The following is a 12193-nucleotide window of genomic DNA, read 5'->3' as shown; positions in this document are numbered from 1 at the left end:
CGGGGCCGCGCCGCCCGCGCCGCGCTGGGGGCTCTCTCGGCCAATGAGCGGCGTCCACATGCCGCGGCGGCGGCGAGAGGGGAGGCAGCGGCGGATAAATGCTATTAGAGCAGCCTCCGCGGAGCCGTCCCCGACGCCGCCACCTCCCGTCTCCTCCGCCGCAGTTCCCTCCGCCGCCGCTGTCGGGGGTGCAGAGCTGAGGGGCTCGGGCCGGCGCGCCGCGCAGCTCCTCTCCCGTCGCCTGCCTCGCGGTTCCCCGCGCCGAGGGTTCGGCCGGGCGCCCCTCCTCAGCTGCGCCCGGTCTCCTCGGCGCAGCGCCCGGGGCCTGCGCTGCCCGCGGCCGGCTGGCAGCTGCTGAAGCGACGCACACTCGCGGCGGGGCGGGAGGCTCGCAGCCCCTCGGGCGGGCTCGGCGAGGCCGGGCCGCGTGCGGCGGTTTCTGGGGGAGGGGGCTCGGGTGATTCAGCGCCCGGTCAGGCGGAAGCGGCCGCTGCCGCCGCGGAGGAGGAGGAGGAGAAAAAGGAGGGGACAGCTGTCCGCGCCCGGGCGCCCGCGGTGGCACGAGCCCGCGGCCCGAGTGCGAGGCGGTAGGCGAGGAGGCCGCGGGGACGCGAGGCGAGGCCGGCCGGGGCCCCCGCAGCCATGGAGAACGCTCACACAAAGACCGTGGAGGAGGTGCTGGGCCACTTCGGGGTCAACGAGAGCACGGGGCTGAGCTTGGAGCAGGTCAAGAAGCTCAAGGAGAGATGGGGCTCCAACGGTAGGTGCGGGGCGCCGGGGCTGCAGCGGCGCGGCGCGGGCCCGAGCGCCAAGGAAGATGGCTGACCCGGCTCCACCTCGTGGGGCTTGGCTCGGCTCGGCGCGGCGCCCGACGGCTGCGAGAGGCCGGGCGGTCCACGCGCGGGTCCGGGCCATCGCCGACCTCTAGGGGTCTCGAGCCGGTGACCTTCCCGGCCGGCGCTCAGCGAGCCGTGGTGGGGGGAAGAGAGGGAGGGAAGGAGGGAGGAGGAGGCTCCTGCGGCTGGGCTGAGTCCCCCGCGGATTTATGAGGCGTCGATGTTGTTGAGAAACCCTCGGACCGTTTCTTGTGCTCCCCAAAGTTGCACATCTGGCAGAAGTGATGACCCAGCTGAAATGAAATGGTCCTGGAGGCCGGAGAGGGCTTACGGGTAGTTCCGAGGCCACTGATTACCAGGGCTGCATAATTTTCTCGGGGTATCAAAGTGAAGACAGATCGTTGAACGTTCATATACCTACATCTGCCTTTCAGACAAGGATGGTGGTGAATTTAGCAGTTTTTAACAAAAGCGCTAATAAAATATCTTCATTTTTCTTTCTGTTTCCCTCCTGACACGTTGCCTGTCGAATTTCGGCCTTCTAGAATTGCCGGCTGAAGAAGGTAAATAATATTAACATGTTATTTTGGAGAGATGATGTGTGCAGGCTGATTGATGTGGATAATTGAGACAAATGGGGTTTTTTGGTTTGTTTTTTTTTCTTTTCTAACAGGAAAAACCTTGCTGGAACTTGTGATTGAGCAGTTTGAAGACTTACTAGTTAGAATTTTACTGTTGGCAGCATGTATATCTTTCGTAAGTATTTTAAAAATTATTTTGTCTCCCCATAAAAGTTGAAAGAATTTCGTTGGGACACCAGAAAATAAATAATGACCATTGAGTTTCCGTGTTTAAAAAAAATAAAAACAAACAAAATAACCCAAGAATTAGAGGGGGAAAAATGATAGAAGCTGTTTTGCTTAGGTAATAGATGCCTTTACAGTGCAGTGAGAAGTGACCCCTGACAGCACAGGGTCTCTGGAATTCTTGTGCCTCACCAGTTTTTAGTATCAGAAAGTTCCTCACTCTAAGTCCTTTTCTGTTGGGGTTCTTCCATTTGTTATCATGTTGTAAGATCACACTAATATGATGTTGGACACTCTGTAAATAGAGCGTACAAAAGGAATATTCCAGTTGCTTTGCCTTCCTGGTGGTGGCAAGGTGACAGTTGTTCCTGACAGTGACAAGAATGATGACGGCAGTGATGGCACCACTGTTGACCAAATTTGGTCACTGACCTTTAGGGTGACATCTAACCTGGACCCCTGTCTTGAGTGATTCCTAGAGTAAGAGAACAAAGTTCAGTATTCTTGGTTCTAAATATTAAAGAGGGAATAAAGGTGAAGGTGGGGTTTTTGTTTGTTTTTTTCTTTCTTTCTTGTTCTGTATGTGCTTGAGCCAGTGTGGTTGCTAAGAAACTAGAGAAATGCAGAGAGAGACCTGCCTAAGAAAAGCTAATGGGGACAGCAAGGGTAGTTCTAGGTTATTAACATTTTACTCCAGGATTTTTTTTTTCCTGGGCAGTGGACCTTATAGTTTCTTTAAAATGGTGATAGTGGTATGCAGATGTTCTTAACCTTCATAACACATGCCAACTTTTATTCTTAGAACATTGTATTCTTACACTATGATAGGAAGTGAAAATCATACAGTACTTGTCTTAGGTTTCACAAAACTGATAACTGTATGGTTTCAATTATGTATTCACACATAAGTCTGACCCAGGGTGGTCATGGCCTCTATGAAAACATTAGCATAGAGGATTGTTTAGAGAACTTACTGAGTTCAGGTAAAGGAAAGATTAATTTTTAGCTATTTTAAAATAATAATTGGCAGCAAAGGGGACTTTTAGGAGCAGTTGTGTGCATGAATTTTATCCTGAAACTTTGGTTTGTCATGTTATCTAAGTGTTGCGTACCCATTACTAGTTTAGTTCTTAAGAATCTCACCTGTGGTTTTCACTGAATAAAATTTATTAAACTCCCATAGCAAACCATTCCGCATACTACTGAGTTATTTACTCTGTACTTCTTATATATAATATCTTTTTGTGATTAATTCTTTAAAATTTTGGCCAATAGGTGGTTGTTTCATTTGTAAACAAGATAAATGGAGTTGATTATAGTTTGAGCGTGTTGCCATGTGCTAAAATAAGTTATATATGTGGGGTTGTTTAAGGTTTGTATTTATGCAGGCTACATCATTCTGGAAGTCTTTGCTTTGGCATTAAATGGTGTCATTCACTAAGGCCATCAAAGACTTAGAATTAGTAACTAGATGATATATACAAGCTGTAGGCAAAATGCATTCTTACAGGTTCCTTTCATATTATTTGAAGCAGTTTTAGAAATGTGCCAAGTGAACATGTGAAGTGAACAAGTGAAATGTGTGCCAAGTTACTTTCTATTGGATTTCAGAAGGTTTCAAATTGTTCATGGACAGTTTGACTTTTTATCAAGCAGAATTAATGATTATAGATAAATTTTACTTTGGAGTAATTAGGAATTTATTATTTCTAATTTTCAAATTTCAAGTGCTTAGCAGTTTTTGTGATAGAAGACATTGTCTATTGGTAGTTGAAATATAAGTTCATTTTCAATAACTACTTGGAATTCTCGTTCAGGAAATGAACTGTTACATTTTTATGATATGAGTTGTTAAATGGAAAAGAATAAGTGTTTAGGAAGTGCTTTTTATAGAATTAACTTCATTTGCTTTGGTTTATTTGATCAAGATTGTGGATAGATTTAGAGACTCTTCAGAGGTTGCTCTGAAGCCTATACCACCTCTAACTTTTAGCGTCCATGCTTAAATCTGTATGAAAACCTTTAAAGATAAACTCCAAGGTTGCTTAACTTCAAAAGAAGAAGTTCAGGAAGGCGAGGCACCCGTGCAGCCTGGGCTGGAATAAGACTGCTCTTAAAAGCTACAAAAAATGGAAAAGAGAAAAACTGTGCTCTAGAAGATGGGTTTTCCTGATGGTCTTCATGGAGGGTTGGTAGTGCTCTATGGTACTTGTCTGTTCTTTCCTTATTTTCTTTTTATTTCTATTACTGCCTATATATGTATGTGCAATGTATGGGTATACTTGTTTTCAGGTATGTGGGTGTACTTGTGTGTGAATGTGTGTGCAGAGGCCAGAAGTTGACATCAGGTGCCTTGCTTAATAATTCTCATCTAAAATACCGAGGCAGGGTTGCTGGATTAAACCCAGAGCTCGCTGATTCAGCTAGTTTAGGTAGCCAGCTTGCCTCTGCCTCCTGAATGCTGCAATTACAGCCAGGCTGCCATGGCTTGCTGGCCTTTATGTGAATACCTGAGGTCTAAACTCCGGGGCTTAAACCTATAGTAAATACTGCCTGCCTAGCCATCTTTCAGTCCTTTTTGTTTTGTTTTGATTTTGTTTTTGTTTTTTGAGACAGGGTTTCTCTGTGTAGTCTTGGCTGTCCTTGAACTCACTCTGTTGACCAGACTGACTTCTGCTTCCCAAGTGCTGGGATTAAAGACATGGGCCACCAGCATCTTACTGTATCTTAGACTAGTCTCAAGCGCACTATGTACAGCCCAGTGGCACTTGTTCCTCTTGCCTTACTTAGCCTTTTAGACGCCAGGAGTACAGGCTTGTGCCACGAACTCCAGCTTATTTATTTTTATAGCTTCCAAATAAGAACACTGACTTATTTGTGGTAGTCAGTATATTCTTACTGGCATAATAGGAAAATCGCAGTTGTATACTCAGGTTCTTTTGTAGAAGTGTAGGCAGTTCTCATAAATCATCAGATTCTCCTCAGGTTAGAAAGATATTAATGATTTATTTCAAATATCAGATTAGTAAACTGTTAACTACAGTTAATGTTTTGCCCTGGCCAAAAAAAAAAAAAAAACCAAAAACCTGCATTAATGTTTTACCCTTGTGGCCCATGGGGACAGTTTAATTTTTAGTTTCCACCAAAATTGTTTCTTTTAAAAAGGTCAATTCAAATATGGTAGTGCATGCTATAATTGTAATTAGTGTTTGGTAGCTAAGTAGGTGAGTTAGTAGTTCAAGGCCATCCTTGAATATGCAATGAGTTTGAGGTTATCCTGCAATACATAAGACTATCTCTGCAAAATGCATCTCCCTCTGCACATGGGTTAGTTTGACACCATTCACTGTTTCTGTTTTGCTTCACTGGGTCTCCATTCTCTTAGATTAGTGACTTTCAGTATTCTGCCTAACTGGGACGCCTGCTCCCTCCTCCCTCCCCCAATTGAACACCTGACACACACACTGGGGATATCAGGGTCTGTTGCCTGGAATGGTACTTTTGAGAGAATAAAGCAAATGGGCTGTGATAGAGGAATTGGCTGTAGGGAATAGGAGTGTGCAGGCTTTCAATGGCTAGTTGTGTAAGCTCACACGATGACCTTTGAGGAAAGATCTGAAGGAGTGGGGAGGATCACTAGGGCCATGTTGGCATTAGCTCACCGGTCTAGAAAGTAGTGGGGTACCGATGATGAGAGTCTGCACAGGTTTCTTTACACTACTCAGGTTGATTTTAAAATACTTTTTTGTTGTGTTTCTGAGACAGGGTCTGTCTTTGTCGTTTTGGCTATCCTGGAGACCAGGACTATATAGACTATGTTGGCCTTGAACATAAGAGATCCTCTTGCCACTACTGGGTCGTATGTATCTTCAGTACCTTGAATATAGGAATGAATTTGCTTCTAGGATTTCGAGACATTGATAAAATATGCTATCTAGTTTTACTTTGCTGGTTTCAATGATCTTCAGGAAGCAAATTTGTGGTGGTTGAAATTTTTAAATTTTCTGAAAATACAATTTAAAGGGTGGTTTGAAGGTGAAGCATTAATGTTTTCCTCACTTTCCCTACTATAGGGGTACGCCACAATCCTGTCATACTGTGAGTGATGCGCCTCTCTCCCGTGTGTATAGCAGAACACGGCCCTTTTCGTTAGAACAAAATTTGCTTTATTCAATATTCCTGTTAGAAGTCAGTAGTGCCAGGTTAAGTGTGGTGACATACACTTGTAATACCAGTCTTGAGAAAGCTAATGTAGGAAGATTCAAGTTGGAGGTCAGCCTGTCCAGCAAAAACAGGATAGAGAGGGGTCTGGAGAGAGGGCTTAGTGGTCGAGAGTACTTGCTGCACGTGTAGACGATGTGGATTTAGTTCCCAGAACCTTTATCAGGCAGCTCAAGCCATCTGTAACACCAATTCTGGGGTGGTCTGACACCTTTTTGGATTCTGTAGATACCAGCACACGTGATGTGCATATACATATTCTCAGGTACACACACAAACTTAAAGAAATTATGGGCATTATTAGTACCATAGTGCCATTTCTTGCGTGTTTGGATGGAACCCAAGACCTTCACATCTTTTAGGAAAGTGTTCTACCACTAAGTTACACACTAATGCAGAGATTGCCCTATAAATGAATGTCAGTAGAAAGAGCTCCATCCTACACTGCTTCAGCTTAAAATGGGATGGCTTAGAATGGGGCTGGCAAGTTTGAATTCAGGGGAAAGGCACTGTTACTGTAACAATACAGAGTTGAGAGAGAAGAGGAAACCCTGTCTTTACCTAGAACTACACTTTGTTCCTTTCCTTCAGTTACTGGTGAAGCGTTGGTTGTCTTCTTTACTCACAGACTCTGGCTTGGGGCTTTTTACTTAGCTCTGTGAGCACTTGTTTCATTGTCTCCCCACTTGTCGGTATTACACACTGAGCATCGTCGGTTCACCAGAGCATCTTCTGAGCCCCTAGGGATGCAGCTGTAAACGAAGGCAGTATAAAGAGAATCCTTGATGTTCAATGTAGTCTCAAAGAAATTTTTCTAGATATATTCCCCCTTTTGTGTAAATCTATTTTGTTTAACTTAGGAAAACCCATAGTTATAACTAAACTGACCAAACCCTAAGAGAGCGCCTGTGTAGTTTTCCTTACACCTTCTCCCATCAGTCATTTGTCAGGACTGTTTTCATTTTTATAACCTGATAGGATTTTTTTTAATCAGTAGAGCAAACCATGAGACACCAAAAAACACAATCTGAGCATAGATTTGTTTTTGTCAGTTAAATGTGATTGATCTTCAATTTGAGGTATAGGATTTGAGTTTTTGGGTTATTTATTATTTTACAATAGACTTTATCTTTTTTTTTTTTTTAAGATTTATTTATTTCATGTATATGGGTACACTGTCGCTGTCTTCAGACATACTAGAGGAGGCCCATTACAGATGGTTGTGAGCCACCATGTGGTTGCTGGGAATTGAACTCAGAACCCCTGGAAGAACAGTCAGTGCTCTTAACCACTGAGCCATCTCTCCAGCCCTAGACTTTATCTTTAAGAACCTTTTAGGTTATTTGCATCTCTGTGCATGTTTGTGTGACTATATGTCACATGTGTGTGGGCCTCTAGGAGAAGGAAGAGGACTCCTGGTCCCCTGAAGCTGGAATTACAAGCTGAGCTGGAGCCCTGGAAGAACAGCAAGGGGCTCTTAGTCACTGAGCTGTCTCTTCAGCCTCGGTTTTGTTTTTGTTTTAATAAAGTATTCAAGAAACTGCTGTGGAAACCCGTCACCTCTTGTGCTGGAGACTGACTCACGGCCTGGCATATGTTAAGCAAGGTCTCTGTCTCTAGCTATTGCACTGTCTTACCAGCTCTGAATGGATGCTCCTTAAACTTTAAATAGGTTTGAATGCCATTCTTAGAGCAGATTTGGCCACTAGTTTCTCACCCAACAATAATTAGTATATCTATAGAGCCTTTGAGTGTGGGTAGCCTGTGTTTTCTATTCAACAGGACACATGGAAGGCAAAGTTACTATACTGGTTAAATTAGGATTCTTGCATTTGATAACTATTAGGCAAGAGAACAATGTACATCTCTTGACTGCTAAAGGTTTGTGTTCCTCTAGTAATTCTGACACTGCTCACCCTATTCCTTCACTCCAGCTGGTAAGGGACGGTGGCCTAAGTTGTCCTCAGGATTGGCTGCCAAGAAGGAAATTCATACCCACTTTAACAAGGTGTGAAGCTTATCTTAGAGTCACTAATGCCTCACTGACCTTTTGGAAAAGGCCCTGTCACTCATGAAGTTGAGCAATTTTTCTTCTTTAAGAGCTAATTAAATTTCTTACTCTGATATGTTCTCCTTGGCAAATGTTTGGAAGGCTGTATCAGCAGCTGTGATCCTGCATCTATCAAAATTTATAACTTCCTAGAGAAGTTTTCATTTTGGCGGAGATCCTGGCCTTAATACTAGGAATGCCCTGTTGAAAGCTTGCAGTAGTGTTTATTACATTCATTCTGGTTTCCTCTTGCCCTACTTGTCAACGGTAATTGATATGTGTCAGAGCCGGTATACTTTTTCTTTGATATGATTCTTTGCTAGTTCAATGTTATTCCTCTTTAGAGTTTTAATTACCTTTTGGTAATTTGTTATTTGTGGGTTTTTTGTTTTGTTTTTTAAAAAACCTTAGAGAATAAGTGCTATGTGGGCTCATTATTTTAACTTTATTTTACTTATAACACAGGATGTGTCTGTGTCTGTGTGTGTGTTTATACACACATGTTTGTTTGGAGACAGGGTCTCTTTATTATGTCCTGGAACTCACCTTATAGACCAGGCTGGCTTCGAACTCGGATCCACTGGCCATTGCCTCCTAAGATCTAGGATTAAATGGCTTTTGGGGGTGGTGGGGAGGGGTGGTATATACAAAGGTCAAATAACTTAATGGAATTGGTTCTCTCCTCCCACTTTTATGTGGGTTCCAGGGATTGAATCAAAGCTTGTCGAGCTTGTAGAGTAAGTGCCTTTACCTGATCAGTCATCTTGCTAGCTCCTAGATAATCTTTTAAAGAAAAGGTCTTGGTTGGTGAGATGGCTCAGCAGTTAAGAGCACTGACTGGTCTTCCAAAGGTCCTGAGTTCAAATCCCAGCAACCACATGGTGGCTCACAATCATCCGTAATGAGATCTGACACCCTCTTCAGATAGTAGTGTCAGAAGACAGCTACAGTGTACTTACATATAATAAAATAAATAAATCCTTTAAAAAAATAAAAAGAAAAGGTCTTTATTATGAAATGTTTACATTTTAAGCCATATAGCCTCTCATCTCACCCCACCCCCACCCCCCATGTAAAGCAAGGTCCACCTCCCAGATTCAGTCATTCAGGTTGGCAGGTTTCTGATAAAATTGTCACTGACATTTGTCAGGACTTGGCCCTGGAAAGTGGGAGGGAGCTTGTGTGCATATGTGACATGGGCATTTCTGTATGGAGGTCAGAGGACAACTTTGAGAAGTCGATTATCAGATCCTTGCATTGTGAGTGTGAAACTTGAACCCAGATCATCAGACTTGCATAGCAAGTGCCTTTACCTACTCATCCATGGCACTTGCCCTCCTGGTTAACTTTGAACTCAGATCAGCAAGTCCAATCTGTGCTCATGACCCCTTTGGGGGCGTTTAATGGTCCTTTTACAGGGGTCATCTAAGATCACCAGAAAACACAGGTATTTACATTACAGTTCATAACAGAAGCAAAATTACAGTCATGAAGTAGCAATGAAAATAATCTTATGGTTGGTGGTCACCACATATTAAAGGGTCACAGCACTAGGAAGATTGGAGTTTTAAAAAAAAAGTGGTGTGTGTGTAGCATTCACATACCTTTTTGGAATAGTTTGCCTGTTACTGTGTGATTGAATTTCTAGACTGATAGTCTAGGCAGCAGACACTTTTACATAATATGCCACTTCCCCAGCCCAGTTTATTTTATTTATTTGGAGGGGAATTTATATAATTTCTGAAGTGCTGTATTGCAATACTAGGTGCTGTGGTAAATTGCTTTAAAAAATACATTTCTCGTCTCAGAACAAGCTTGTGATTCTGATGTGACCCTCACTACCCCTGAGAAGGTAGAAATTAGGTTCTACATTGAATTTGAATAAATGGTCAAATTTTTTTCTCCAAATGTTTGCTTGTTTGGGTGGTTTGTTTTGTTTTTTGAGATGGGGTTTTTCAGGTTGCAGACCATGCTGGTCTCTGGCCTCTGCTTTCCAAGTGCTGGGATTAAAGGCGTGCACCATCATGCCTGGCTACTTTTTTGTTTGTCTTTTAAACTGTAAATTCATGCCATGTATGTTTATGAATTGATGTAAATTTTTAAGAAATTTTTTTATTAATTGGGTGTTTGCCTACATGTATATTTGTATACCACATGTGTTCAGAGCTTTGGAGGCCAGAAGGGGGCTTTAAGACCACACCTACTCCCCTCTACCCTCTACTACCTGAGTTACAGACGACTGCTGGGGATGAAACCTGGTCCTCTGTACGAGCAGCCAGTGTTCTTAACCTGAGTCATCTCTTCAGGCCCTGGTGTGGGTATAGGTGTTTACCCGGTCACCTTTTACTGTAATAAAATCGGGAATTTTAAGTTTCATTTATTTGAAATGTTACCTATGAAGTGAATGAGATTCGTTCTTTCCACCAAAACAAACAAACGTAAAGAAAAAAAAACTAACTCTTAATAAGAGTTGTTAAGTAATCTTAACTAAGGTAAGAAAAGGATATAAACCAATTGTTTCTGCTATTATATTTTGCCTTATATTTAAGATGTAAGGACACGGGTTGTTTTTTTTTTCTATAATAACTTATGTAATGTTTTATCCTTTTATTATGAAAATAGCTAAGTGTAAAAGCACATAAGCAAGTCTAACATGTACAATTTTTCCTTTCAGGTTTTGGCTTGGTTCGAGGAAGGGGAAGAAACGATCACAGCCTTTGTAGAGCCTTTTGTAATCCTGCTTATCTTGGTAGCCAATGCGATTGTGGGGGTGTGGCAGGTAAGCAGACCATCCATCCCTACAGCGGCCACAGTCTTCTTTCTTTCTTTTAAAGATTTATTTCATGTAAGTGCACTGTCACTGTCTTCAGACACAGCAGAAGAGGGAGTCAGATCCCATTACAGATGGTTGTGAGCCACCATGTGGTTGCTGGGAATTGAACTCAGGACCTCTGGAAGAGCAGTGCTCTTAACCACTGGGCCATCTCTCCAGCCCATTGTTTGTTTTTGTTTTTAAGACAAGGTCTATTTACATGACCCTGGCTGTCCTGAAACTACATAAACCAAGGTGGTACTGCAGGCCTTTAATCCTACCCAGTACTTGAGAAGCAGAGGCTGGTGATCTCTGTGAGCTTGAGGCCAGCCTGGTCTACAGAACAAGGTCTAGAACAGCCAGGGCTACAATGAGCAACCATGTCTCCAAAAAAAAAAGGAGGGGGGGGGGCGGTGTTGTAAGGGAAGGAGGAAGCTGAATGAGAAAGCAAACAGGAAAGAATGTGGGTGAGAAGCTGGGTATGCTAGGTCTTCCCTTGTATATAGCACTGACTTTGAGGCAGGATCTTTTTAGACTATACTGGACAACAATAGTAAGACCCCGTTTTCAAAAAAGAAAGTTGATAATGGAAAGCTTCAGAAAACCAAAGAATGTGAGAAATATAATCAACCTTTATATTTCATGATGATTTTGAAGACAAACTTCATGAAAATGTCTTTTAATTTCCTCAGATTGTGGAGTACGGAGGAGGCTATAAGAATTCTTAAAACCTAAATTGTTTTCAATTTTCTCCATTACACAGACTTCGCCTGCACACGGGCTGAAAGCTTATTTACTAGAGAACAGAAATTGCATCCTTCAAAATTGATCTACAGGATCTACCTCAAAAATGTCAACATGTTTTGCCTTTTGTTTAGAGTTTGACAAGACACCTAGAGTAATGTTTCAAGTTCATTTCCAAGTCGGTTTCCGGCCCCTTCAGGTTTTTGGTGTCCTTACTTTGGTTTTGGTTTTTTGAGACAGGGTTTCTCTGTGTAGCCCTGGCTGTCCTGGTTGGCCTCTGTTATAATACTCCCCACCCCTTGTCTTCCCATGTTACAGATTTTGAGGCAGGATGGTGGCCAGACATACCTTTTTTTTTTTTTTTGGTTCTTCAATACAGGGTTTCTCTGTGTAGTCTTGGCTGTCCTGAAACTCACTCTGTAGACCACACTGCCTCGAATTCTAATGTGTTGTGTTTTGTTTTTGAGGAAGTAGATCATAATGTAGCTCAGGGTGGCCTCCAACTCACCATTCTCCTGCCTTAAATTTCAAACTGCAGGGATTACAGGTATGCATTGCCCCATCATATTTATTTTATTTTTGAGACAGGGTTTTACTAGGTAATTCTGGCAGGCCTGGACTCACAGAGGACCGATTGCCTCTGCCTCCTATACTGGGTTAAATTTAAGGTATATATCACCTTGTTTAGCCTAGCTTTTTACTGTATAAATTTTGTATTAAAATA

The 12193-nt window shown here is 42.7% G+C and overlaps 1 protein-coding gene across 2 annotated transcripts in view; it reads left to right on the top strand.

Moving 5' to 3' along the window:
• The first annotated feature begins 108 nt into the window (after positions 1-108).
• The window catches only part of Atp2a2 (ATPase sarcoplasmic/endoplasmic reticulum Ca2+ transporting 2), a 48254-nt gene continuing 36169 nt past the window's right edge, over positions 109-12193 (top strand). The window contains exons 1-4 of one of the 2 annotated variants that reach the window (XM_085837131.1): positions 109-760; positions 1382-1399; positions 1510-1592; positions 10588-10692. In XM_085837131.1, coding sequence (XP_085693257.1) covers positions 643-760; positions 1382-1399; positions 1510-1592; positions 10588-10692 — 324 coding nt within the window. In that variant the 5' untranslated portion in view covers positions 109-642. The remainder of the gene's footprint in view (positions 761-1381; positions 1400-1509; positions 1593-10587; positions 10693-12193) is intronic. The other variant, XM_029477834.2, reaches the window with a different exon arrangement.

Source organism: Mus caroli, unplaced genomic scaffold (genome assembly GCF_978045245.1).
Source record: "Mus caroli unplaced genomic scaffold, Mus_caroli_1 scaffold_4, whole genome shotgun sequence".
NCBI lineage: Eukaryota > Metazoa > Chordata > Mammalia > Rodentia > Muridae > Mus > Mus caroli.
This window is presented reverse-complemented; position numbering and strand designations above follow the sequence as displayed.